The 26,661-nt window shown below is 43.0% G+C and overlaps 3 protein-coding genes across 7 annotated transcripts; 1 reads left to right on the forward strand and 2 right to left on the reverse strand.

Moving 5' to 3' along the window:
- The first annotated feature begins 912 nt into the window (after positions 1 to 912).
- On the forward strand, positions 913 to 3,363 carry LOC121723886 (macrophage mannose receptor 1-like). Its single transcript, XM_042110074.1, has 4 exons — positions 913 to 1,426; positions 1,612 to 1,950; positions 2,868 to 2,953; positions 3,268 to 3,363. The coding sequence occupies exons 1-4, from the start codon at positions 1,051 to 1,053 to the stop codon at positions 3,361 to 3,363; spliced, it is 897 nt and encodes a 298-aa protein (XP_041966008.1). The 5' UTR covers positions 913 to 1,050.
- A 1,231-nt stretch (positions 3,364 to 4,594) lies between these two features.
- On the reverse strand, positions 4,595 to 18,518 carry zgc:136858 (uncharacterized protein LOC678543 homolog). 5 transcript variants are annotated; one of them, XR_006035068.1, is made up of 20 exons: positions 17,712 to 17,925; positions 17,295 to 17,377; positions 17,077 to 17,188; positions 16,699 to 16,873; positions 16,359 to 16,470; positions 15,865 to 15,971; positions 15,518 to 15,644; positions 15,167 to 15,287; positions 13,593 to 13,678; positions 13,023 to 13,153; positions 12,835 to 12,894; positions 10,684 to 10,747; positions 10,501 to 10,595; positions 10,160 to 10,288; positions 9,909 to 10,023; positions 9,659 to 9,796; positions 7,358 to 7,524; positions 6,982 to 7,064; positions 6,482 to 6,752; positions 4,595 to 5,661 (listed from the first exon to the last, which is right to left on the reverse strand). XR_006035068.1 is itself a non-coding variant. In XM_042110058.1 (19 exons), exons 2-19 carry the CDS (start codon positions 17,359 to 17,361, stop codon positions 6,554 to 6,556), a joined length of 2,088 nt encoding a protein of 695 aa, XP_041965992.1. In that variant the 5' UTR covers positions 17,362 to 17,377; positions 17,953 to 18,518; the 3' UTR covers positions 5,849 to 6,553. The 5 variants fall into 5 exon arrangements, 4 of the variants coding, with proteins under 4 accessions (XP_041965992.1, XP_041965991.1, XP_041965993.1 ...); XM_042110058.1 differs by lacking the exons at positions 4,595 to 5,661; positions 17,712 to 17,925 and adding an exon at positions 17,953 to 18,518 and having other exon boundaries at positions 5,849 to 6,752; XM_042110057.1 differs by lacking the exon at positions 4,595 to 5,661 and having other exon boundaries at positions 5,849 to 6,752.
- Positions 18,395 to 25,078, reverse strand: LOC121724640 (interleukin-17 receptor A). Its single transcript, XM_042111332.1, has 12 exons — positions 24,874 to 25,078; positions 24,751 to 24,775; positions 24,504 to 24,656; positions 24,253 to 24,377; positions 23,888 to 24,017; positions 23,632 to 23,679; positions 23,285 to 23,439; positions 22,781 to 22,867; positions 22,535 to 22,652; positions 22,222 to 22,332; positions 19,462 to 20,223; positions 18,395 to 18,426 (listed from the first exon to the last, which is right to left on the reverse strand). The coding sequence occupies exons 1-12, from the start codon at positions 24,961 to 24,963 to the stop codon at positions 18,395 to 18,397; spliced, it is 1,836 nt and encodes a 611-aa protein (XP_041967266.1). The 5' UTR covers positions 24,964 to 25,078.
- Between the last annotated feature and the right edge of the window lie 1,583 nt (positions 25,079 to 26,661).

Raw genomic sequence — 26,661 nt, forward strand, 5'->3', positions numbered from 1 at the left:
GTGTCAGAGCGAGCAGCAGAGAAAAACTCCACCGGAGTGATGGCACAGTCCGGTACAAGTTCAGTTAGCCATGTCTCAGTAAAGCATAGAATGTTACAGTCCTTCTGTTATGTCTCTATGAAACTGTATCCTCGCTCTTAGTTCATCCATCTTGTTCACAAGAGACTGGACATTGGCTAGGAGAATGCTAGGCAGTGGAGGCCTATGAGCTCTATTCCTCAATCTGTTACGGGCCCCGGCTCGTTTTCCTCGGTGTTTTTTCCTTCTGTTAGTGTTAGTAGTAAAATTATTGGGCTTGGACAAGAAACTTTACAGGATCTCTACAACAAACATCTATTTAAGAAAGCAAACTCCATCTTGTCTGACTGTTCTCATCCTCTACATCAACAGTTTCAGTTTCTACCATCAGGTTCATTGCTCAGACTCCCATTTGCTAAAACAAATAGATTCAAACACTCCTTTGTTCCTTCTGCTGTCTCCCTTTTAAACGCTAGGAGGAAAAGGCCGTTTACTCACCTATGACAATGATGTGCACCATGTTATTTATTATATGATGTGTATTTATGTATTTTTTTTAATTTTGTGTGCTCTTACTGCTGCAAAACTAATTGCCCCACTGGGGGACAAATAAAGGCATTACATTACATTACATTACATTTGTTTACTACGCTCGGAGGTTAGTGCTGGTCTCGTGGGTCGCCTATTTACGCCATTTCAATGGCACATTAACGGGTTAGACCGAGAATTCTCGTCATGACATTACAATTCCACTGGAACTCCAAGCGGATTTGTACACGCAGCCTTACAACACTGTTTACAGCTCTTCGAGTCACAGTAAAATGTCATTTTTGGTACATAGCTAATTTAGATACACCTATGGTGTGGGTGCTTGCGTTTCTTTAGAAATCCGCCGTCTTGGTTTGTATAAAAATGGATATTAATGACATACACATACACGCCAGACGGCGGAAATACGGGACCGGCGGTATGGGGAGTTCCGATAGTTTATTAAGCTCTATTCTGTGGCAGACTAACGCTCCTTCCATTTGAATGACAGGTCTGTGCAGCACCTACTCTGCCATGTCTCAGCAGTACCAGTTCATCAGTGAGTTTAAAACATGGGCAGAAGCTCAGGAGTCCTGCAGAAAAGCCCATATTGACCTGGCCACTGTAGAGGATATGAGGAGTATGAGGAGTCTCTTAAAGACTGTAGACCCACAGTACTTGGGCTTGGTGTGGATTGGGCTGGAGAGAGGAATGGAGCAGCGCTGGCAGTGGTCTCTGTGGAACAGCTCTCAGACCATCACATACACTAACTGGGGGGAGGGCGAACCTGATGGACCAGGAGACACATGTGCTATGAAATATGAAGAAATATGGACTGATGCATTTTGTTCCATAGTGACCGAGTTTATTTGTTTTGATGGTGAGTAATTTTGCATGGAATGCTTTGGTTACAGTGACATTGACTGTGTTATGGTGTGCTATATTTTAATTGGTTAGTTTGTGTTTTGAAAGAATCCTGTAGAGTGGTTGCTTCCATTGAGGTTTTTGTAGCTTGTCACAAAAACAATCTCTGTCATACAATTGCGGGGTTTTGTTTTACAACAGAGAGTGATGGCAAATACATTGCCGTGGACATCAAGAAGCCATGGCATGAAGCTCAGCTTTATTGCAGGGCTAACTACACTGACCTAGCTCCTATTCCAAACTCAACTGTAGAAAAGGAAATCGAGAAAATAGCAGGACCATACTGGTACTGGACTGGCCTCTTCCAGGATAGCTGGGAGTGGTCAGACAAACGGCAAATGTCTTCCTTCCGGTACTGGATGTCTGGGAAACCAGACAACTACGGCGGTGAAGAGGGCTGCACAGCAATAGATATGAGCAATGGAGGCCTATGGGATGACCTGAGCTGTAACAACAATCTGCCCTTCATCTGTCTGGGAGGTGAGTCCGAAGTTTAGAAAATATTGCATTCACTTTTTGAGTGCACTGATCCAACAATCTGAAATAATATAGTATAGGTAACTGGGCAGTGGCAGTGCAGTGGTTTAGGAGCTGGGCTAGTGTGCAGTGGTAGTGCAGTGGTAGTGTAGTGGAGCTGGGCTAGTGTGCAGTGGTAGTGTAGTGGTTAAGGAGCTGGGCTAGTGTGCAGTGGTAGTGTAGTGGTTAAGGAGCTGGGCTAGTGTGCGGTGGTAGTGTAGTGGAGCTGGGCTAGTGTGCAGTGGTAGTGCAGTGGAGCTGGGCTAGTGTGCAGTGGTAGTGTAGTGGTTAAGGAGCTGGGCTAGTGTGCGGTGGTAGTGTAGTGGAGCTGGGCTAGTGTGCAGTGGTAGTGCAGTGGAGCTGGGCTAGTGTGCAGTGGTAGTGCAGTGGAGCTGGGCTAGTGTGCAGTGGTAGTGTAGTGGTTAAGGAGCTGGGCTAGTGTGCAGTGGTAGTGTAGTGGAGCTGGGCTAGTGTGCAGTGGTAGTGTAGTGGAGCTGGGCTAGTGTGCAGTGGTAGTGTAGTGGTTAAGGAGCTGGGCTAGTGTGCGTGGTAGTGTAGTGGTTAAGGAGCTGGGCTAGTGGGCGGTGGTAGTGTAGTGGTTAAGGAGCTGAGCTATAGACCGAAAGTTGTGGGTTCAATTCCTGGCTTCCACCGTTCCACCTTGAGCAAGGCACTTAAACTCCAAGTTGCTCTGGGGACAATGTAATCCCTTGTAATAAAGTTGACATATGTAAGTCACTTTGGACAATAGTATCTGCTACATAAATAAATGTAAATGTTATCTCTCTATAATAACATAATAACAACTATATATATAGTCAGTAGTCCTCTTAGGTGGGTCTGCTGCACCAGTGAGTACTTGTGATTCTGTGACTCTTCAGAGGGAAAAAAGCAGATTGTTCAGGTGACGTTTTCCTCTGTTGGAGATCTGCGCTTAAATGACCTGTCAGTGGCCATCCTGGAGCAGGTTAGTGGCCTGAAGTGAAACACAAGCACAATGAAATGATTGGCCTTTGATATGACGCCCCATAGTTGCCTTTGATATGACAGCACATAGTTGTCTTTGTTTTGTGTAATTCCACAGTATTGTTTATATTCCAATATGCAATTCTAATTTTACTTTATGATGCATGGTACGGTTTCTAATATTATTTTAATGACAATGAGGGTTATCCATTTAAAGTTGATATCACACCAATGCACATGAAAGTATAAAGTATCTGCACAGGATTATCATCTGAATTTGCTATTGATGATGGAGAAGTTTCTGTTGTTTTTCAGATCAAGTCCAAGCTGATTGCGAGTGGACTGCCTCCGGACATCAGACTGACGTGGAGGAGGCAGAGTGATGGGAGGCTGTTTAGGCCCAGACAATGACCACTTGTAGTCACTCACTGGACCAAACTCTAAAACATAATGTTTTGCAATTCCAGAAGTTATCTTTTAGCTTTTAAACAGCATTGTAATGTGCAAAGAGAATGGGGATAGTGTAGGGTTTGCGTATTACATTGATAGACAGATGAGCTAGATAGAGCTTATTAAATCACGGCACATGCCTCTGCTTGTAGACGGCCTTTTATATCTCAGTTACAACAAATGACTTAATACTTTTCTTTAGCTTGCTGTAGCTTGTGTGTGTAGAACTACAGTATCTAACCTTTTGGTGTGTTGACACCCAGAGATTGTGACGGTGTGAGGACCAGAAATGCAAACTGGTACCCAGAAGCAAACAATAAAGACATGTCAGAGGGCATCGGTGTTGATGACTCTTCTTTCACAGTAATGTCACATTATTGGCACCCCTGGCAAAGATTAGTAAAAAAGATTAGTTTATAAGAAATGTCTTTTGGTGAGTTATCTGAATTGCACACTGTAAATCTAAACTTGAAAAGCAAAGCACATTTATTTAAAACCTCCCTTTGCCAGTAAAACAGCAGCAACAAATCTTCTATAGCATTTTATAAAGGTTTGTAGAATACGGAGCAGAGAATTGCAGACCATTCCTCTAACAGGATTGGTTCATCCAGGGTCATGGGTCCTCTATTACAATACATGTTTACACAGTGCAAGTTCTTTGTTGTTCTTTTTAGATGAATTTGTTACTTATTAATTTATTGTTACTAGATGCCTGCCATAGTTGAAGAGGATATCCACCATGTAATATTTTGTATTTAAAAAAAAAAAAGTGGAAAATGCCTGTTGTTGAACTGCATGGCATTGCACAAGTAGTGATGTCTTTGTCTGAAGTGGCACGTGAAAGACAAAAGGTCAAATTTAAACTCCAATTGACTGATGGCTCTGGGGTTTGCATTTAGACTAAAATGAGGCTCTCGGGATGAGCTGCGCCTGTGTCTGCCAGAGAGGTGGGACTACACTGGGATGGTGGATGGGTGTGTTGTAGTCAAGTCACTATGCCTCGAGTCTGAGTCTCCAGTATTCAAGTCCGAGTCGAGTCACTATTAAATGCAAAACTGACAACCTTGGGGGCATTCATGTCTCCAGGCATTTGGTGCCATTAAAGTTAACGTCCATTATTATAGGAACATGTGTGTTCACAATGCTCTGGAGATGTCATGTCATGGAGAATGGTGCCATGCGATGCACTATGTTCAGAACAAAAAGATTTATTTTGCTTCGATGGTGAGTAACTTTGCACATCAACATGAACAACTTTGAATTGCACTTACATTGATACATATTTATTGTCTGCAATATTTAATTATTGCATTTGTGTTTAATTGCTGCATATGTGGTTTTTGCATGTGTTTATTTGCATTTGGTGAGCTGTCATTTACATTTCATGTACTTATTCAAAACAATCGGATTCAAAACAAATGCAACTCCCAGATCCTCTTTTCAAGATTGCTTGTAGAGTTAAGAGGCCTGTCCAGCTGTTCCCTCCACATGTACAGTGTAGGCCTGTCAAGCTGTTCCCTCCACATGTACAGTGTAGGCCTGTATTCTGTTGTATTCTGGAATATGTCGCTTGTATCTCGTCTCTTACTCCTCTTGCATTTTGCTTTACCACAGAGAGAGTGATGGCGCAAAACCTGTTGGAAACATTGCCATGCCATAGCCCCAAGCTCAACATTGCAGGGAAAGCTACACTGACCTTGCTTCTATTCCAAACTCAACAGTTGAAAAGGAAATAGAAGGAAGGATATGGACATACATACTGGACTGACCTCTTCCAGGATAGCTGGGAGCAGTCAGACAAATGCCAAATGTCTTCCTTCCGGTACTGGATGTCTGGGAAACCTGACAACTACGGCAGTGGAGAGGGCTGCACAGCAATAGATATGAGCAATGGAGGCCTATGGGATGAGCTGAGCTGTAACAACAATCTGCCCTTCATCTGTCTGGTACTGACAAGTCACACATTTGTGTGTACTTCACTCGACTGACTCAATGCATTACTCATGGCTCAATTCCATTTGTTTCATCTGTTCTGTGTTACTGAAACTTGGGGTTGTTTCAAAGCTTTTAGCATGAGAAAAAAAAAAAAAGAGTAAAAGAGTCATTAGTTCTTTGAGTGTGAAGTTCTGATGAAACTATTGTGTCGTGTTTAATCAGAGCAGAGCTGACAGACTGGGCTGCCTCCAAACATCAGGCTGAAGAGGAGGACACAGAGGGATGGGATGGTGTTGAACACCTGGTCAAAGGATGAACTGTAGTCTGAAATTGAATTCATGTGAATGAGATGGTTGAAACATATCATTTGTGGGAACCTTTAGGATCAATAACACTATTTGACAATAATATTTATTAATATGTTAATCATAACACTTACTGTATGTTTATTAATATGTTCACCATAAAAATGACACATTGAAGGAAAGAATGTAACTTTCTTATCTTTCTATTGATTGATTAGAATGTGTTTTATTTCTTTCGACACCATAGGGTGTGTTTAGGAAACCCATAAAAGACATGAAATTAGAAGACCAAAACATTTGATCAGAAAAAGTCACATGTCAGTCACACAAGTAATGCTGAAGAGTGAACCTCTAGTATTACACATCCCACTGCACTAGAGAAACACCCAGCGCATGTTAAAGACACTAGAATGGATTAAAACAGGAGAAACACCCAGCGCATGTTAAAGACACTAGAATGGATTAAAACAGGAGAGAGTTATGGGCAAAAATATTTTTTCCAATGATGCTCAAATGTTTGGCCCTCCTTGTTTCTTCTTAGTCAATCATATGTTAATCATTTATCCATTCCTACTACACATATAATTAACTTTTGAAGCATTATCATATAGTTTATGTGCTTTTAAGGCAGTATATTATGCATATATTTGGTGAAGAACTGGGCTTCAATTCTGTGAAACAATACAGGCCTGAGGCAGGACTGCAATGCAATGGTCAATACAATCTCAAACTCAATAATACTGTGATGAAGCGGTTGCTTTTTGTACAGCATGATTAAAAAGCAATCCTTACGTGAAACACGCAAACGCTCCTTAAATTGTAAAAATGTAAACCTCAACCTTGCTGAAAAGAGGGGAACGTCAGGCTGCTCGGGTGGAGACGGGACGGTGTGGAGCGGTGCGGTGTCCCTCTCACGCCTCCATCCACAGGCAGGTGGGCTGGGGCCACGGCTGGGGGTGGGCCTTGAGTGGGTGGACGACGTCGAGCGTCAGCATGGGGGCGATGGGGTGGGGTGAGGCCAGGGAGAGCCGTGCCGCCAGGAGTCCCATGTGCACGCAGGCGTGAGTGTCCCAGCCCCGCAGAATGCCCACCATCATCCCCCCCGCAAGGCTGGTGGACAAGGCCACATATGAAGCGCTCACACAGCACAGCTCAGATGATACACACTCACACCCCCCATAAAGGCACATATGAAGACTCATACACACAGCTACAACAGCAAACACCCCCATTAGGGCTCATATGAAGCTCTCACACACACTCATACACACACTCACAGCTACAACAGCCAACACCCCCATTAGGGCCCATATGAAGCTCACACACTGGAGTAGCTTACCTGTCACCGGCTCCAGACACATTCACAGTGTCGTCTGCGGAGACGGCCAGAGCAGGGTAGTGAAGGGCACACATACGTCCCTTCTGAAATACAGAAATCAAACCATCGTCACAATTACAGGACCTCCAGACTTTCATCCCCTTCCCACCACTGCTCTGAATCTGTCCTCACCATCCCCTGATCTGTCCTCATCATCCCCTGATGTCCTGACCATCCCCTGATCTGTCCTCACCATCCCCTGATCCACAACGTAATTACACTGACCTAAGCAGGGGGCACCAGGAGCAGACTGAATGTCCATATCCTATATCCTTTAATATCTGTAGCATGCCCAGTGTCCTGTTGAGATTTGGCTGGCCGTTTGAGGCCTCCTCACCCTTCTGTGTCTCCTGGGCTGCAGGTTGACGGAGCCTGCTTCATGCTCCCCACACAACAGCACTCCCATTGGGCCCAGCGTCACCACCACACACTGCAGGTGCTCCAGCAGGGGGCGAGAGAGAGACGCAGCGCAGCTCAGCAACTCCTCCAAGGACTCCGGCAGCACTGAGGGGAGAGGGGGGGGGATCAACTCCCGTCACTTCAGACGGACATTTTAGCTCAACTCAGAGATTTTACTTAATTTCTAGTAACTACATGGGGCTTGGCTGCACCAACATTATAATATTTATTGTTACATAAGGTCTCCTCTGCATTGTGGCTTCAATGTTATTCCTCATTTTGTTGCTTTGGATTTTAAAACCATCTGCTAAATGAATAAATGGGAATGTAGGTGTAATATGGTGTCGATACAAGTGCCTATAAAAACTATTCACCCTCCTTGGACAGTTAAAAAAAATATAAAATGGAGTCTGTTGCAATATACCATCTCACTGCTAGATGGGAGAATTTCCCCCAAGAGTTAACCCATGAATTGATACAATGTAGCTTGTGTAAGTGTAACTGGAAAAAATTGACCCCAGGGTCTCTTTCTGCATTAAAACACATCAAATAAGCTGTGGAGACAGAGCTTGCTCCGGTATACGCTATAGCCCCAAATCACAAACAGTGGATTAGCTAAGGGCGGTGAGCTAAACACTTCCCAAATAGCATCTTTTAACCATTAATACTGTTCAACACAGCACCAAACCTCTTCAGTAGCTTGAAGAAGCACCAACAACGCAGTTAGTGAACCCAGAGTTTATTACAGAAGACTGTTAAGAACACTTACCAACTGTCCCCCTACCAGCTCCTCCAACCCCAGCACGGAGAATAGATTAACCAAGCGTGACAGTACAACCAATCCTTGCCATACTGGGTTGGAGAAGCTGGTAGGGGGACAGTTTGGTGGGGTGGGGAGGGGTTGGGGTTGTGTCAATGGGGTCAATTTTTCGCGGGAGTTACACTTTATTGAGTGATTGAGTGATGCTAGTAGTCTCACAATTAGTGAAATGGATATCGCCTGAATGCATTAATGTGTATAGTATAGTAATTTTAGAGAAACCTGTGTCTGGAAGGTCCAGTCACTGATTAAACAGTATTCCTGGCTATAATTCCACCATGAAGACAAAAGAACACTCTAAACATCTCAGAGAAAATGTTTTTGAAAAGCATAAATCAGGGGAATGATACAAAAAAAAAAAAAAAAGAAAAAAAAAAAAAAAAAAATTTCACTGAACATCCCCTGGAGTGAAATCCATCATTAAGGAATGTAAGGAATACTGTATGGCACAAGCGCAAATCTGCCCAGAGCAGCCCCAGGTAGTCACCACAAACTGGTGGGGGCCCCTATGACCACTCTGAAGGAGGTAAACACCAAGGCCCCTATGCCCCTATGAGAACTCTGAAGGAGTTAAACACCAAGGCCCCTATGAGAACTCTGAAGGCGTTAAACACCAAGGCCCCTATGAGAACTCTGAAGGAGGTAAACACCAAGGCCCCTATGAGAACTCTGAAGGAGGTAAGAGCTTCAGCAGCTGAGGTGGGAGAAACTCTCTGCATACTAAACAACTATTGCCCGAGTTCTTCACCAGTCAAAGCTCTATGGGTGAGTGGCAAAGGTCTTATGAAATCTGGACTAAAGTTTGCCCAAAGACATGTGGGAGACTCCAAGGTCAAATGGAGGAAGGTTCTTTGGCCTGATGAGCCATCAGACTAGGTGCTATGTTTGCCGGACACCAAACACTGTTGAACTGGTCAAGACTCCATTTATAAAAGCAGTAAAATGGGAAATATCCAAGGGTGAATACTTTTTATAGGCACTGTATCTATAGAACTTTTTATAAATTAACCATATACATTTAAAAAAAAAAAAAATAAGTCTTTGTACAATATCCATACACAGCCTGTGTCAGGAACCCCAGTGGAGAGGAGAGGCTGGTGCAGACTATGAGGACATGTACAACACCCTTGCAAGTACCTATCTATCTATGTTACAGTAACTATTCATAGAAATGTATGAAAAAATATGCAATATACAGTAAATCACCACAATTATCTACGGTATGTGACACACATTGTCATATGGACAGAATACTACATTTCAAACTGGCACTTTCACCATCAGGTCAGAGTCTGTCCTTCGCACACTCCCCTCGCACGCCTCGCAGCACAGGCTGTTTGTTCCTGCGCTGCTTATCAGCTTCATCATCCTGTGCACAGGATCCTTGCTAGCGCTAGCGTGAGAGGAAGAGACACGCACCTGTAGGAGTCGGCAGGCCTAGCGTGCGGTTCATGGTGCAGAGCTCAGCGAGGTTGGGGGAGGTGTAGGTCAGAGCCTTCCAGCTGTCAGACAGGAAGGGCTTACAGGCCTTATCAGCATCTGTGGGCTCGAACCACACTGCAAAACACATCCATACACACTTAGCATGAGCTGTTCTGAAAACTAGCGGTTAGCTCGTCACCGTGGGCCTGTGAGGCCTGGCTGTGCCTGGGGTTTAGTTAGCGTGTACCTGGGACAGAATGTTTGTTGCCCACGGAACAAACGTAGTTGATGGTGGACACAGGAAGGTTCCCATCGACACACACGAGAGAGGCAGCTGAGAGTTGCTCTTCGTAACGGGACACCTGTGAAAAGAAAAGAACAGTTGAATATATTTCAGTTTTAAACGGCTACTGGTGCGGGTGTCCTTTGTATCTGTTTATGTCTCAGTGGGTCTCTGTTCCTCTCTGATTTCGTGTTTGTTGCCCAGTGACCACTCACATACTGCTCTTTGATGTGCTGATGGATGTCCATATCGCCCAGGCCCAGGCTCAGCTCTCCGCTCTCCGTGAGGACCGCACAATAGGTGGCCGTCCTCTGGTCCTTCACTCGTGCCACTCCACTGGTGTTCTGAGGTGTCAAGAGTGACAACATTTTATTAGATACCGGAAGACTTCCAAAACCAATATATAGCACACTGTGTCTGCTAGCGCACACCCACACACACATATTCCCGCATGTGCTATTTGTTTGTTTCCATAACAAGTAGATCATGTGCACACACACACACACACACACACACACACGCTTGCACACCCTGGGCTGTTCCCACGCATACCCACCATATGCTTGCAGTAGTTGAGGACAGCATCACCGTGTGAGTCTGCTCCAACAGCAGAGATGAAGAGGGCTTCTTGGCCTAGTCGACTCAAACAGTCTGCGAGACACCAAATCAAAATATGAAATCACTCAGATCCTCCAGTGTATGCGTCAACAGCGGTCAGAACTGCATAGATCATACTGACCGGCAATATTTCTGCCAACTCCTCCAAATGACTGACAGACACTTCCTGGGTTTGTCTGACCAAACTGCAAAATAAAAATCCACATGCACAGACCAGGGAAGCATGTAGCACTGTTTTTTTATCATCGCAAATAAAACCTTCTCTTCTAAAAATCAGCAACAATTAGATTGAAATATTATATACAGTGGTGTGAAAAAGTGTTTGCCCCCTTCCTGATTTCTTTTTTTTTTTTTTGCATGTTTGTCACACATAAATGTTTCAGATTTAAATATTAGTATACAAATTTAAATATTAGTAAAACATAACACAAGTAAACACAATATGCAGTTTTTAAATGAAGGTTGTTATTAAGGGAAAACAAAATCCAGACCTATGGCCCTGTGTGAAAAAGTGATTGCCCCCTAAACCTAATAACTGCTTGGGCCACCCTTAGCAGCAACAACTGCAATCATGCGTTTGCCATAACTTGCAATGACTCTTTTACAGCGCTTGGGAGGAATTTGCAGAATTGTTGTAATTCAGCCACATAGGATGGTTTTTTAGCATGACCTGTCCTGTCAGTCATGCCTGTCGGTCATGCCACAGCATCTCAATAGGATTCAGGTCAGGACTTTCACTAGGCAAATCCAAAGTCTTAATTTTGTTTTTCTTTAGCCATTCAGGTGGACTTGCTGGTGTGTTTTTGATTGTCCTGCTGCAGAACCCAAATTCACTTCAGCTTGAGGTCACACAGATGGCCGGACATTTTCCTTCAGGATTTTTTGGTGGACAGCAGAATTCATGGTTCCATTTATAACAGTCTTCCAGGTCCTAAAGCAGCAAAACAGCCCCAGGCCATCACAATACCACCACCATATTTTGTTGGTATGATGTTCTTTTTCTAAAATTCAGTGTTCTCCTTTAACGCCAGATGTAATGGGACACACACCTTCCAAAAAGTTCAACTTTTCTCTCGTCAGTCCACAGAGTATTTCCCCAAAAGTCTTGGGGATCATCAAGATGTTTTCTGGCAAAATGAGACCAGCCTTAATGTTCTTTTTGCTCAGCAGTGGTTTTCGTCTTGGAACTCTGCCATGCAGGTAGCCTAGAAATCTAGACGCACCATAGCCGCAGTAAATGTTATTTGTAGCCTGGGTAGTCTAGCAACTCTCCGTTGGCTTGCGAGCAAAAATCAAACTTCGATCAGGCCAATCACATTGTGTATAGAGTTGGCTTAACATAATGACGGCAGAGTTGAGGCGGTTTCGATGGATGCTGCTGCTGCTGGCGAATAGCGGCCTTTGAGTAGAGGGGTGGGGGCAGGGTCAAGCTGACAGGAGTTGGACTTAGTAATGATGTCAGTGATGGTGAGGGAGTCAGTAGCGGTGAAATGAGAGAGCTGAGGGCCCAGAGAAGGAGGAGAAGAAGAGAGAGAGATAGCATTGGGGTTGAAGAAGTGGTAGATTTGGCTAATTTTATCATCAAAGAAGTGTAAGAAGGCCTGGCACTGCTCAGGGGTCTTAGGACAGGCAGTGACAGAGGGTTTTAGGAGTTTGTCCACAGTCCTGAATAGGGTTTTTGGCCTGGACATGGAGGAGGTTATGAGTGATGAGTAGTAGTTTGAGTGGACAGCAGTGAGGGCATTCCTATATGTCTGAATATGTTCGGTGTAAAGCATGGAGTGAATTGTAAGGCCAGTAGGAGCATTGTAAGGCCAGTAGGAGATAATGGCTCTAACTGGTTTTCTGGAGTCCCAAAGCTTTAGAAATGGCTTTATAAAATTTTCCAGACTGATAGATCTCATCTCAATTACTTTCTCTCTCATTTGTTCCTGAATTTCTTTGGATCTCCAAGTTATGTTTTAACAGGGGGGGGGGGGGGGGGGGGGGGGGGACACTTGTTCACACAGGGCCATGTAGGTTTGGATCCACCCCCCCCCCCCCCCCTCCCTTAATAATAAAAACCTTAATTTAATAGCTGCATTTTGTGTTTACTTGTGTTATCTTTGTCTTTTATTTAAATTTGTTTGATGATCTGAAACATTTAGGTGCGACAAACACAGAAATCAGGAAGGGGGCAAACAGTTTTTCCACACCACAGTATATTTAGTGTTATTATATTATGAAATAAATCTTCAAATTGAAGCACTCATTCGAGTTCCTTAAGCCATACCAGTAACTGTTTTGTTTTTCCTTTTGCAAGGAAGTCCACATTCACTCCACCAATAACAATCTGTGAATAGAGAAAAGTCTGTGTAGCTAACACACTGCATTTACAAAGGGAGGTAACAAAAGAGGACAGTCATTCTGTATTTAGCGTGTCATTGGTTATTTTTGACTCTTCTCATGAGATCCACTCACAGCATTGGTGCCCAGGCTCGTCTCCCTCTTGCCCTTCCTGCTCAGGACGCCATCTTTCCTCCGACTGCATTGTGACAGAGCGCATGCGATCTGGCTGCCCACCTTGGCATTATTATGAATCAGAGCTATGTCTGTGGTAATAAAGTTAAGGAAACACTCATGTGCAGTAAAACAAGTGACATTATGCAAAATGTGGCCTTTCTCCTTTTGTGATTTTTTTTGTTTGGCCCGGCACTCTTTAAAACAAAGAGAGACCGAGTTAGGCACTCCTACCCTTTAAAACAAAAAGAGACTGAGTTTGGCGCTCTTACCCTTTAAAACTAAAAGAGACTGAGTTTTGTGCTCCTGCCCTGAATAAAAAAAAAAAAACATCCTGCAGCAAGAGTAGGCCTACTGCAATGACCTCGCCACACATCTCCAATAACACCTAACCGAGTAACTGCTTTATGGCTTATTACTGCTCAAACCAACAACTGTAAAAAAGTCAGTATATTTACGTTTACAGAGCCAAGAGCCCCTTTTATACCATCATTGTTTCAAATCTTAAAGAGTGTGACTAACATTGGATACTAGCTTGAAGCGATTTCCCTTGAGTCAGTTCATTCACCCTCTGTAAGATAAACGGCGTCACTTCCCGTCCAGTAATGCCTTTTGAGCTGGGAACACAGATGAAGGGAGGTGAGGAAGGCTTAGAGGCTTAAACTCTAACGGCTCCTACACACAGCTGCGTGCGTTGCGTTGCTGGAGACGCATCCCATTCACTTTACATGGGCTCACGTCATCCGTTGCCGAACTGACTTGTGGGTCCGTTGCGTCGCGTTTCTCCCGTAGCTCGCGTTGAGAAGTTAAGCTGGTGTTGCATCGACAGACAGCACCGGCCAATCAAGCCAACCAACGGACGGCACCAACCAATCAAATTACGGTTATACTTCAAGTCATTTGCATAGCTACCGTCGGGAACACCCACTGGCATGCGTTGACGGAACGCAACAGTGTGTAGGAGCCGTAACAGGGAGGCTGCACCATGCACATAACTGGAGCAATCCGTTTAGTTGTGGAAAAATAGTTTTAGAAGACTGGTCGCAATTTCGAATGTACAGTATGCACCGCCATCACATCTGGTGTAGCCAGTTCCATTGATTATAGTGGAAGCTAACTGTTGCAGCAGACGCTACGCTAACGGAACGCTTCAGTTACATGACCGGTGTACCCTTCCTGTAACACTTTCACCAAAAGAGTCGTTTTTTTAGCATTTGTGAGCAATACGTGCTTAAGGCCATCATGATAAAGCAGCTGTAGAATGATCAGAAAAGTTCAAAGTAAAGGAAATGAGTCAGCAAACGATAAGAGCTCCTCTCTGAAACAGAGATAAACTAACTGGAGACGTGAATTACTAAAAGACTTTTATATTCAATAAGAATATTCATCAGAGATTAGCCCTCATCTGCTGTGTCAAGGTTTCACAAACATTACTGGCCCAGGGCCCAGGTTTTAGAGCCCCGATATGATCTATTCCATGACGTCTGCGGAAACATGGACCCATAATCTGATGCAGAAACATGGACCCATAATCTGCTGCAGATTTGAGATGAAAGGGGTGTAAAGGGGCGTGGCCTGCTCAGCAGGTGAGGGGTTACACTAACAAACTCGGATATTCTTATTTGACCACTAGATACTGTACATGCATTATTAACATTAGACTAAGATGTGTTTCCATTTCTGGGAATTTGCTATTTCTGTGCTTATCTTCAAAAAAGTGCTTATTATCAAATGCACTAGCAGTGAAAGTAGCCATTGCCATGCCATATCCTTGCCAGACCTCATATAGAGGCACATCATAAGCCTTTACTACTTTCAACACATCAATTAAAAGATGCACTATGTTCTTTGCCTCTGTGATGCTGACGGAGGCCTGACCACACCACTCACTTGGCCTCTGTGATGCTGACGGAGGCCTGACCATACCACTCACTTGGCCTCTGTGATGCTGACGGAGGCCTGACCACACCACTCACTTGGCCTCTGTGATGCTGACGGAGGCCTGACCACACCACTCACTTGGCCTCTGTGATGCTGACGGAGCCCTGACCACACCACTCACTTTGCCTCTGTGATGCTGACGGAGGCCTGACCACACCACTCACTTGGCCTCTGCAACAGCTCGCTGGACGGCATCTTCAATCTCCTTCCCAGCAGCGGCGTGCTCCTCTGGGATGGGCACGGCCAGCAGAAGCCCGCTCCCCAGCCCCAGGGCGAGAGTGGCCCCTGGGAGAGGAGGCACAGAGAGAGGTCAAGAGAATATGGGACCTCTTCAAATGTAGTCTCACCTTCTCTACACAGGGGCGTGGGACTGGGGGTAAAACCGATACTGATTAGGATCTTGTGCTACGCCCCTGTCTCTACAACTGATCCTGAGTCACTTTGCTTTTTCCGAAATATGGAGAACATACTAAGTAATAAGTATAAAGGACAGGGGTGTGTGTGCGCAGACTTGCCTATCAGTTCAGCAGCCTCTTCAGGGTTGGAAACATGGTATGGAGATGTGTACCCACTCTGAGGAGAAAAGAATGCTGGGAAATTCTTTGAATGCCCATATGTGGCTACACATACTCCCTGTGTTTCCTATAAGAGACATGAGGATAGCAATGATAGTATGTAAATGTATAGAGTGATAAATATTTGATACACAGCAATAAATAAATTGACTCCTTTCACTAAAGGTAAAAATACTTAACAAAAATACTAAACAAATACGAAACATAAAAATGATTAAATTTTTTCCATGGAAAATAACACGCTATGCTTACGTTCTTAATCCTTAAATACTACCTGGTTTACACACCAAAAATTCCAAGGTGCGCCCGATGTCCAAGATCGACTTTACCCCCGCAGAGACTACAGCGATGGGCGTACGGCCGAGTTCTGTGAGATCGGCACTTATATCTAAAGCTGGATGGAGTGAAAGGTATGATCAATTTTACACAACATATTTAGAGAATACCAATTCATGCCATCTGTGGGTACCCGATCCGTGCCGTCTGGACTATTAAAATCGATACTTCCTGGTCGAGCATTACGCACATTCGCAGAACGTATCGGGCAGGTGGCACAGGGCGGGTACCCATGCCATCATTACTGTAAGTGTTCAAAACAGGGGTGCCAGGGGGGCGGGTACCCATGCCATCATTACTGTAAGTGTTCAAAACAGGGTGTGCCAGGGGGGCTAAAACTACAAAATGGCCATTGTGTGCATCATGTTCTGTGCACTCCCTGCATTGAAACCCTAAGGTTCAAAACCCATACATCTGCAATTCAGTACTCTGTAGCATAACTTACTGTTTTCTCCATCTCTATGTACTCCTCCAACCCCCCCAGTCACAAAGACGGGAATCCCAGCGTTGTGGGCCGCTATCATAGTGCCAGACACGGTCGTCCCTCCAGAGAGACCCTGTAGATGCGTGTGATACTGTACAATCAGCTGTGGATGCACTTTATATCTCACATACAGTAGGTTAATCAGTCAATCACTTTATTTTTATAAAAATACTGTATATAGTAGATTGATAGATACTTATTGATTCCCAAGGGAAAATTCAAGTAAGCGATTGGATATATTTTTTAGTGTTGACTGCATTTCCTGGTTCCCCCAGGTCACTGAACCTTGTTTGGGGCCCACCTGGCTGATGACGTAAGGCAAGTCTCTGCGGGACACCTTGAGGGCAGTCTTGCTTTGGGACAGGAAGCCCAGCTCCTCTTCAGACAGGCCCACATGCACCTTTCCGTTCAGCACGCCCACAGTAGCAGGGACGGCCCCCTGGGCCCGCACTATGGCCTCCACCTCCTTAGCTGTGCTAAACACCCCAACAACAGACACACTGTTTTCATACATCTCTTTTCTAAAATTGAAGATTTCCCTTGATATACATGTAACATTATGTCCTCACAACACACCAATCCTACCACCTCGGCCACGTCAGCACCTTGCTCTCTCAGGTGTGCTCCTTCAGGACAGAACATGTGTTTTGTTCTATAGCTATTTCTGTGCTTGACCCACCTCAGATTGTGAGGATAAGGCATCCCGTGTGTAATGATGGTACTCTCCAGAGCCACCACCGGTCTGCCCTCGGCCACCGCCTGGGACACGTGCGGGTGCACACTGAACGGACCTGTGCGGATTTGGCAAAGGTTTTCAAAACGTCTAAGTAGCGGGTTTACCATGTGTAGCCTGCATTATGTAAGCAGTTACCTGAAAGCTATTTCTTCTTCTCTCACCTTGACGGCCAGGTTTGCAAGAAGACGTAATACACCGCCGCAGGTGTTTCGACAATCCTCCCAGCATTCTCTTCTTTTTCAGGCTAATTTGGACAGCCATAGTTTAAGTTTATTTAAAAAAAAAAAAAAAAGAACACACGACAGCCGCTTAAAGGGATGGTTGCAGCCTCAATTGGGAATTAGTTAGTTCCAACCAGTATCCCAGTTTCAAAAATGTTGCATGCTCCAGTTAACGCAAAGAAAGGCTTGCAGCCCATCATCTCCCTCGAATACCAATGTGTTCGATGTATGCTGGCTTGGCATGCATGGCAAATGGTTACCCCATGAACAACTAAAGACATTAAAGTATGCTGTAGAAATACAATAGTTGCCTATTTCCAATACATACCCCAGCACTGAGAAGTTTCGCTGACTTACACATAATAACGTTTCTCAACTGCCGTCTGAACAATCTTTATAGTCAATATGGATAAATAGCAACACATTGAGACGATAATGCTAAATAGGCTACTCTGATTGGAGGATTTGACATGGAAACGGAAACCTTTTGGGAATATAATCATACTGTTACTATGTATCATATCTTGTACGCTCTAATACCGTTAATAGAAACAAATGAAATACATTCGAATGTTCACGGATTCCCTGCATTGCTTACCCTCTGCTGCATGTGCCAAACTAGTGAACTTTGACCCGAGTTTGTTGGTTAGTTCGATGTTTGATCATTTGCGGCGTTTCGAGTTTGGACTTAAATAGAATGTTTCAACCCAGGTCAGGTGAAAAGGTAGCTTTTTATTGTTGATCATGGCAAATGCATTTATTCTTGCTTTGCTGTCTATGTACAATTTGAATAGGTCTGTGACACACATGAGCTTGAAAGCAAAAAACATTTATTTAGTACATACATCCATGAATACACTTGCACCTGCACTGAATCACTTACTAATTACAAGATAGCACTGCACTGAATCACTTACTAATTACAAGACAGGCCTGGGAATATAGGCTACGCTTAGTTAATTTCACTCCATAGAGTAAGGTCATCAAGCACACTTGGACATGCAGAATGCTGATCTAATCTGCAGTGACGCCACTCACCCTCAAAACACAAGGACCCTGATGGTACATTCATCTGGAAGGATGAGTGACTAGAATGCACAGGTGTGACATTCAGCTCACAGTCATGCTGGAAATGTCCTTTATTTATTTTTATTATTACTTTATTTTTTTGTCCTGTGCGATTCTTCACTTACTTTGAGTTTTTCTGAACAAAATGCATGTGCAGTGAATAATTTGTTATTGTACCTTGAACAATCATTGTCTTTCAAATACACCTGGCACTGGGTGATCGCAGGAGAGACTGCTAACACAAGTTCATTAGCTGACGAGTATACATATGTGTTTTCTGTGTTGCTGCTTGCATAGGACACAGCTTGATTTAACTCCATATTGGTGAGGAGAGAGGATACCTCGCTGCCCTGGACCTCCTGAATATGGCTACACACTAGTGATGTAGTACTCGAGTCCGGTCTCGGACTCGAGTCCGGTCTCGAGACCAATTTCTGCTTTCTCGGTCTCGTCTCGGACTCGTTCCTTCAAAGACTCGGTCTTGACTCGGTCTCGGGCCACAGTGGGAGGAGAAGGACTTGTAATTTCAGACCGAGTCCTCGAGACCAACGCATTTTTTATGTTCATATAAAAAAACAGACAACACATAACAACAACAATAATAAAATGCAATGTTGACCGGCATTATTTGAAAATGACATCCCATGGTGCAATGCAAAGATACTGCCGTCAGAGCCGTTTATTTATCTCTATGGCTCTGCTGCCGGTGAGTGTCTGTAGGTCAGCATAGTCCATATTAAGACGTTAAGACTGCTCCTCTAAACAATTCCCAATCTAGCTTAGTCTGTAGGCCTAACTGTTGATTATTAACTGGGGTGATATTAAATTATGAATATTAAAACTGACATTTTTTTATGGTCTTGGTCTCGACTCGATCTTGACTCCTAAAGGACTCGGTCTCGACTCGGACTTGCTTCCTCAAAGACTCGGTCTTGACTCGGACTCGACTGTATTTGAAAACCAACAGACTCGGTCTCGACCCTTCAAAGACTCGGTCTTGACTCGGACTCGGCATAGGCGGTCTCGTCCCCATCACTACTACACACACTCTCTACAGGAGGCTCGCAATCTGAGCCAATACCTTTCTCCCCTGTATGACCTACAAGCTCTTGATTAAACCAGTCAGGGTTGTCTAGCTGGTATGCCTGAAAAGCCTCAATGGCATCTCGCAGGGCCTTTCCGGTTGGACAGAGGAAGTAGTCGTCCTCTGCGATGCCGTAGATGTGCTTGACCCTGCCGGGCTCGTTCTGCTCCTGGTCCAGGATCCTGAAGACCAGCTCCTCGAAGTGCTTCATCAGCTTGTACTTGACCGTCATGTGGAAGAGTGAGGGCACGTCGGCCTCGCCGCTCACCTCCTCAAAGTACGCCACCATGTACCTCTCCAGAGATGCGGAGTGCACGAAGTCGGGCACGATGAGGGCCAGGGCGGGCGTAAGCATGTCGCCCATGACGGACGCCTGGTCTTCGCGCAGCGTCGCGGCGTGCCCGCTACCGCACATGGCCCTCCACTTAGCGGCCACGCCCCGCGAGCACAGGATGAGGATCTTGTCGGAGGGCGAGCGGCCGGCCCGCTCCCTGTGCATCTCCAGCCACTGGACCTTGCCGACGGCACTCAGCCAGGCCGAGTCCAGCAGGTCCAGGGCTACCTCGGCGCCGCACTTGGCCCTTAGGAAGGCGCACAGCTTCAGGATGATCTCCTTGTAGAGCGGGTGGTCAACGGAGTAGAGGATGAGAACTCTCTGGGTCCTCATCGGGATGATCTCTAATTGGTCGGTCTTGGGGCTTATAGTTGGGGAGACATCTGTGGTGAGAGAAATCTCGATTAATCACGAATGTAGCATTCTATTATATTATATATTATATATATCTATTATAGTATTCTAGGGATCGATGACCAAATGTAGCATTCTATTATATTATATATTATATATATCTATTATAGTATTCTAGGGATCGATGACCAAATGTAGCATTCTATTATATTATATATTATATATATCTATTATAGTATTCTAGGGATTGATGACCAAAGGTAGCATTCTATTATATTATATATTATATATATCTATTATAGTATTCTAGGGACAATAATGTAAATGTCATACTTTCATAGTAGTAGATCATTTTAATTTTAACATAATTTCTTTTTATGGTGAAGGGGGGGGGGCGGGGGGTGTCGGAGACATACAAACTGTTGATGGTGAAATAACCTGCTAATCAGTGTTGTAGTACTCCAGTCCGGTCTTGAGACCATTTTTGCTTACTTGGTCTCGTCTCGGAATTGAAAGCAAAAATACTCGGTCTTGACCTACATTGAAAGGATGTGGTAATTTTAGAGCGAGACCACAAGTCCTTTTCCACCCATTTTTTTTGTAACTGTATATTTCATAGTATATATTCTAAAATATCCACCATTACAGATATTCTTATTTTAATACAAATTATAATATTGACTGGCGTTAAATTATATCCCGTGGTGCTGTGCTGCGCAGTGCAAAGGTTTTGAAAGGTACAATCTTTGCTATACTTGAGAGTTATTCTGGAGAGGGTTGAAGTAGCCTGACCTACGGTTTTGGCATAATCTGTCATTCCAAGGCGTGCCTCTGGTTGTAATACGCAATTATTACATTTGGTTACTTGAACCACAATTCAACACCTTTAACTTTAATGAAATGTTGACATCATGTCATTCAAAATGTGTGCTAAACTGCTCCTATAGCCAACAATCCCCACTCTACCCTTTGGGAATTTAACTTTTGAATAATGAATATATATATATATATATATATATATATATATATATATATTTATATATTTATCCCAATTGGGATAAATATATATTTATCCCAATCCGTAAATTAGCTAAACACACTCAGCACACAGTGAACACAGTGAGGTGAAGCACACACTAATCCCAAAGCAGTGAGCTGCCTGCTACAGAGGCGCTTGGGGAGCAGTGAGGGGTTAGGTGACTTGCTGGCACTTCAGCCATTCCTACTGGTCGGGGTTCGAACCGGCAACCCTCCGGTTACAAGTCTGAAGCCCTAACCAGTAGGCCACTGCTGCCCCAAAGGCCACATCCGCCTACTTGGGTGATGTTAAATGGGGGGTTAAATGGGGAGTGTTTAATGTAAGTAAATCATGACAAACAAATTTTTTGGTCTGTCTCGATGCAGTCTTGACTCCTTAAAGACTCGGTCTCGACTCTGTCTCGGCTGCATTTAAAAACCAACAGTCTCGGTCTCGACTTGGTCTTGACCCTTTAACACTTTGACTGCCGCGCTGTTTTCAGAACCTTTGGCCCAGAGTGCCAGCAATCTAGATCATTGTTGACGATTGTTGTAGAGCCACAGCGTATTCTGTTATGGCTCGTTTGAAAGGGGAGACTTTAAGCTCTCAGTGGGCACAAACCGTTTATTTCTTTATTTCCTGAGAAATCCCAAGCTAAACAGTGGCCTGTTTTTTTTTTCTAGAAATGGAGATATAGCGTCTTAAATGAAATATGAAGTGTTGCCTGTAAGGTTTCCGGGAAGTGACCTGGCAAGACTGCCACTGATTCAACCCAAAGCGGCAACCATCAAAAGGCGAGTTATGATTGTGCGTTTTCATGAGTTTTCAATCGTCATCTATTTCAGTTCTGTTCATCATAGAGTTCCCAAAATCGCACATAAGGTGTGTTAGAATGTCTATTTTCGCAATTTAAAAAAAAAAACTAAAAACGCAATATTGCGTTTTAGGCACTCAAAGACAAGACAAGGACATATGCGGTCTCGTCCCCATCACTACTGCTAATACAAACCTCCATGAAAACACCTATGCAGCAAAACAGCAAGATAACCTCCAGACAGTACCACCAAAAGTTGTATAGGAATGATCCAAGCAAGTCTCTTTCTAGTAGGTAAGGAAGTGTCTAAAGGAGAAAAATACATCCGATGATATGTTATGTTTGTGTGCTTTGCAACATCACTTGCAGTATTATACTGCATTATGTATTATTGCAGGAAACCATTACATAATAACTATCCTATGACAAGATACAACAATCTCCTGTTTTACAGTGATGTTCAGTGTGCCAGCACTGATTATTAACTTTATGTTGTTCATTTGTGTACCCATGTTTTTATTTTCCTTATATTGATTCCATACATTCATATACTTACAGTTACAGATATTTATGTTGTCCCAGTGATTCACACAGTGTCTTATGCATCGCTCAGAAAATGGTGTGATCTGGTGGGAAAGCAAAAGACCCTCTCAGTCAAATATGTGTACTGTAAGGCCTGGACAAGATGCTACATCAACAGCATAAGAATCCAATAGGCTTGATGTAATTACCTAAAACTCAAAATAATACTCACCACAATAGACAATAGGCATGGTTCATTTGATTGAGTCAGCGACCGTAGGTTGAATGTGAAGGTTGTATTCAGTCTCTTCTGATTGGCCTGTGTTTCAAACACAACACAGATGGGGTTTTTTGTCAATAAACTTGTCACTCACTGAAGATGCACCTGCTAAAGGAGAAATCCTCAGAAATGGAACCACTGACCTTTATATATATATATATATATATATATATATATATATATATATATATATATATATATATAGAGATAGATGCTATGTATGTGGTTTTTGAAGGCTGTTCTCAGTGGACAGTGAAATATCATGATTCTAATTCTTGAATCATTTAAAAATATTCTTTGTCTGAGAAATGCATACAATTGCCTCAAATTAATACCTGTATGAGAATATTAAGAATACCATGCCATAGTACGGCAACTTTTTAATAGACATTCAGATCTAAATCTTGTAGCTCTAAAAGCGTTGTCACTGGCCAAAGCGTATAAACCAGAGGGCACCTTTTGAATGTTGTGAGAATCATAAAACGCTCTGCCGCTGATCTCAACTTTAAAATTCTCAGAATATATCCACTTGTCAAAGCTTATCAAAATGACCAATTGGTTAAATTCACTTTGTGATTCAGTCCATGTGATGTTAGGCTGCCAAAGGCTTCCTGTAATACAAAAAGGTGAACAAGGCACATTTTCTTGAGTTGACTAGAGATGGCATTATAGTATAGGGCTACTGGTGATAACTGACCAGGTCAACTTGTATCTTTCAGTTATGGATATGCACAGATTTGTTTACTTTAAACGGTGGTAAATACAGGACAACACTGAACCCTAGGGCTAGTGGTATAACTTACCTTGCTTAACACATACATCACTTTCTTTGATTGAGGAATTGTTGCAGTCTAGAAATGTGAAGATGAAAAGTGAGTGATTGTGTGTCATTTGTATCAGACAACACAAGCAATAGGGTACAAAATGCAATAGCAAATTCCTATCAGGCTCATGAATTCACTTTTATGCAAGAAGAAGAGATGGATACAGTATGTGCCAGGAAAGGTCCAATTCTACTGTCTAAAATTAATGAAACAAATACATTGTATGAATACCTACCAGGAATTGAAATGTCTTTTGTGATGGTGCAGGGACTATTTCTCTCTCCCTCTAGTTTGGGCAAGTGGGAGAAAGAGATTGAGTACTGGCACCCCGGGTCTACCACAACGCTGTCTGATGAGAATGACCACTGGATAAAAGCACATATGTAGGATTCATTAAAGTGCCCAACAGTGATAGTAAGCTCTGATCTTATAATGAAGTTTATGGCCTAATAGTACAACAATTCCAAATTAACACTATTGCTCTGTTATACGCTAACATTTATAGAACAATGCAAAACAGTGCAAAAAAAAACAAAGACAGCAAATGCAAGCAAAAATAGACAGTGCAACGATCCATTTAAGGTTTCACATATTTCTTACAGGTTTGTATATTCGGTTGAGATTTGAGGTTAAGGTGTTGTTAAAAATGTAGCGAATGCAAATCCTCTGATTAGTACACTTCTCCAACACGGTCACTTCACTGCCTTGCATTTTCTTTATAGACGCTGAGAGGAGAGAATTCAACATTGCGATGCAAAACATGAGAATATATGACATATTTATGTATCAATGAAACCAATTATCTGCGTTATAATAGGATTTATGCATGTATAGTACATAGGTTATCCTACCATCGGACGGTGCTCTCCAGTGGAGAAGCAGAATAGGAGCAAGTCGGCCTTCCTCATCCGGTAGAATAGTCCAGCTGAGTAGCGGCTCTTCTGGGAATGACGTTGGGACTTCCATTCTGTCAGCTATTACCCAGCCCTCGCTGGGGCAGTTGTCTGAAGCGACGAGAAAAATTGCATCGGGATTGTATCCTATATAGCCTACTGGCTGTACGCATATGTTGAAAAGGTTTGCGTAAAATGTACTTACTTATATGGACTGTACAGTTTAGCCCCTGTCAGCAATATATTTGTTAATAACGTCAGAAGACAGTTAATTGAAAAAAACACATACCGGTTTGAGATTCAAAAGTAGTCTAATTGCTCAGCCTACCTCTTGCATGCAGTTTGCAGGCTTCTGTAGTATTCGGAGTGATATGGCGAGTTGGGTTGCTATCAAAACAGTAAACAGGACAACAATCATAATTAGGCTACATCACTTACTCACAGAGTCGAAGTTCGCTATGTTACGGATGGGCTGTGGTAATCACACTTTATTAACGCCACGGATATGAAACACGAACGCACTTCCTCCCAGATCTCACCTCACTGGAAAACAGGCTACCTAGAGTCACACCACACGTGTTGTTGAATTCATTCACAAAGCAGGCTGCGTCACTCTGCTGATGTTAATGGTCACACATTCAAATGAGATAGCTTTGCTTATCCTGTACTAAAACAATTCGGATGCGCTCATCATTCCTCTGCCCTAACTTGCTGCTATGGGGCGGGAATAGTCACTAGATGACAGCGAAAAGGTTATGGAATTTAGCAGACGCTTTAGTCCAAGCGATTTACAAAATAAAATAATACAGTAGTAAACATGCACTTTTAAAAAGTTGGTAAGACTAGAATAAGAAAATAACCATAACTAGAAAACGCAATTCCAGGGAATTACCAGTGCATGAAAATGCAAAACATATGGTGTGAAATATATTGTTAAAACAGATGATGTGCTAATTGGCAACCAACATGATGAGGTTTAATATAGTTGAAATGACTGAACTAGGTAGATGAGGTTTAATATAGTTGGAATGACTGAACAGATAGGTGGATAGTTTAAAAGGTTAAATTATTTGCTAGATAGACGAGGTTTAATATAGTTGGAATGACTGGACAGTTAAATAGGTGGATAGTTTAAATGGTTAAATTATTTGCTAGGTAGATGAGATTTAATATAGTTGGAATGACTGAACTACGTAGATGAGGTTTAATATAGTTGGAATGACTGAACAGTTAAATAGGTGGATAATGTAAAAGGTTAAATTATTTGCTAGGTTGATGAGGTTTAATATAGTTGGAATAACTGAACTAGGTAGATGAGGTTTAATAATTGGAATGACTGAACTAGGTGAGGCTTAATATAGTCTGGCCACCTGGCCTAGGATTCTAATTGCTTAACGGCAGTCTTAATAGAGCCATATTGTATGCTTAAAGCCTGAGACAGAGTATATAGTTTAAAAAATGTAGATGGTGTAATGGATGTTGATAGACAGAAAGTTGAATGGATGTTGATAGGCAGATTGTTTAATGGATGTTGATGGACAGTTTAATGGGTGGGTGAAGTTGGCAGAAGTCATAGTTGATAACAACTGACAGTTGAAATGGCTGAACAGTTAAATAGTTGAGTAGTTTAAATAGTTAAATTATTTAATAGTGAATTATTGTAGTGAGGACATTTATTTTGAAACAGTTGTGGGCAGAGGAAATAGTTGAACAGGATCTGTAGAGCCAGATTGTATGTTTAAAGCCTGAGACAGAGTATAGTTTAAAAGTTAAATGTAGATAGTGTAATGGATGTTGATAGACAGAAAGTTGAATGGATGTTGATAGGCAGATTGTTTAATGGATGTTGATGGGATAGTTTAATGGGTAGATGAGTGAATGGTTTGAAGAGGATGAATGGATAGAAAGTTGGATGGAATGTGCCTTATATCCTTGTAGAATGGAGATACACAGAGAGAGTTGGCCTAATTGAGCAGAAAGCAGTTGATACAGCTGCAATCAGTTTAACTAGCTTTTTGATGGGACCTAGTTGAGCAGCTGGAAGTTGATACAGGTGCAAATCAAGTTAATTAGCCCATTATGATGTCATAGTCCCCATACAAAGTCTATGGGGGAA

Source organism: Alosa sapidissima, chromosome 11 (genome assembly GCF_018492685.1).
Source record: "Alosa sapidissima isolate fAloSap1 chromosome 11, fAloSap1.pri, whole genome shotgun sequence".
Classification (NCBI taxonomy): Eukaryota; Metazoa; Chordata; class Actinopteri; order Clupeiformes; family Clupeidae; genus Alosa; species Alosa sapidissima.

What these genes read in the sequence shown, in the direction of transcription:
- LOC121723886 (XM_042110074.1), top strand. Translation starts at nt 1,051, where the DNA reads ATGACAGGTCTGTGCAGCACCTACTCTGCCATGTCTCAGCAGTACCAG. An exon ending in CGAGTTTATTTGTTTTGATG is followed by an intron (nt 1,427 to 1,611) that starts GTGAGTAATTTT and finishes GTTTTACAACAG; the next exon opens with AGAGTGATGGCAAATACATT. An exon ending in CAGTGGCCATCCTGGAGCAG is followed by an intron (nt 2,954 to 3,267) that starts GTTAGTGGCCTG and finishes GTTGTTTTTCAG; the next exon opens with ATCAAGTCCAAGCTGATTGC.
- zgc:136858 (XM_042110057.1), bottom strand. Translation starts at nt 17,875, where the DNA reads ATGATACATAGTAACAGTATGATTATATTCCCAAAAGGTTTCCGTTTC. An exon ending in GAAAAACAAAACAGTTACTG is followed by an intron (nt 10,748 to 12,834) that starts GTATGGCTTAAG and finishes TTTATTTTGCAG; the next exon opens with TTTGGTCAGACAAACCCAGG. An exon ending in AGCCCAGGAGACACAGAAGG is followed by an intron (nt 7,065 to 7,357) that starts GTGAGGAGGCCT and finishes TCTGTATTTCAG; the next exon opens with AAGGGACGTATGTGTGCCCT.
- LOC121724640 (XM_042111332.1), bottom strand. Translation starts at nt 24,963, where the DNA reads ATGATTGTTGTCCTGTTTACTGTTTTGATAGCAACCCAACTCGCCATA. An exon ending in ATTCTCACAACATTCAAAAG is followed by an intron (nt 22,868 to 23,284) that starts GTGCCCTCTGGT and finishes TTTGAAACACAG; the next exon opens with GCCAATCAGAAGAGACTGAA. An exon ending in CATGCCTATTGTCTATTGTG is followed by an intron (nt 22,653 to 22,780) that starts GTGAGTATTATT and finishes CTTTCCCACCAG; the next exon opens with ATCACACCATTTTCTGAGCG.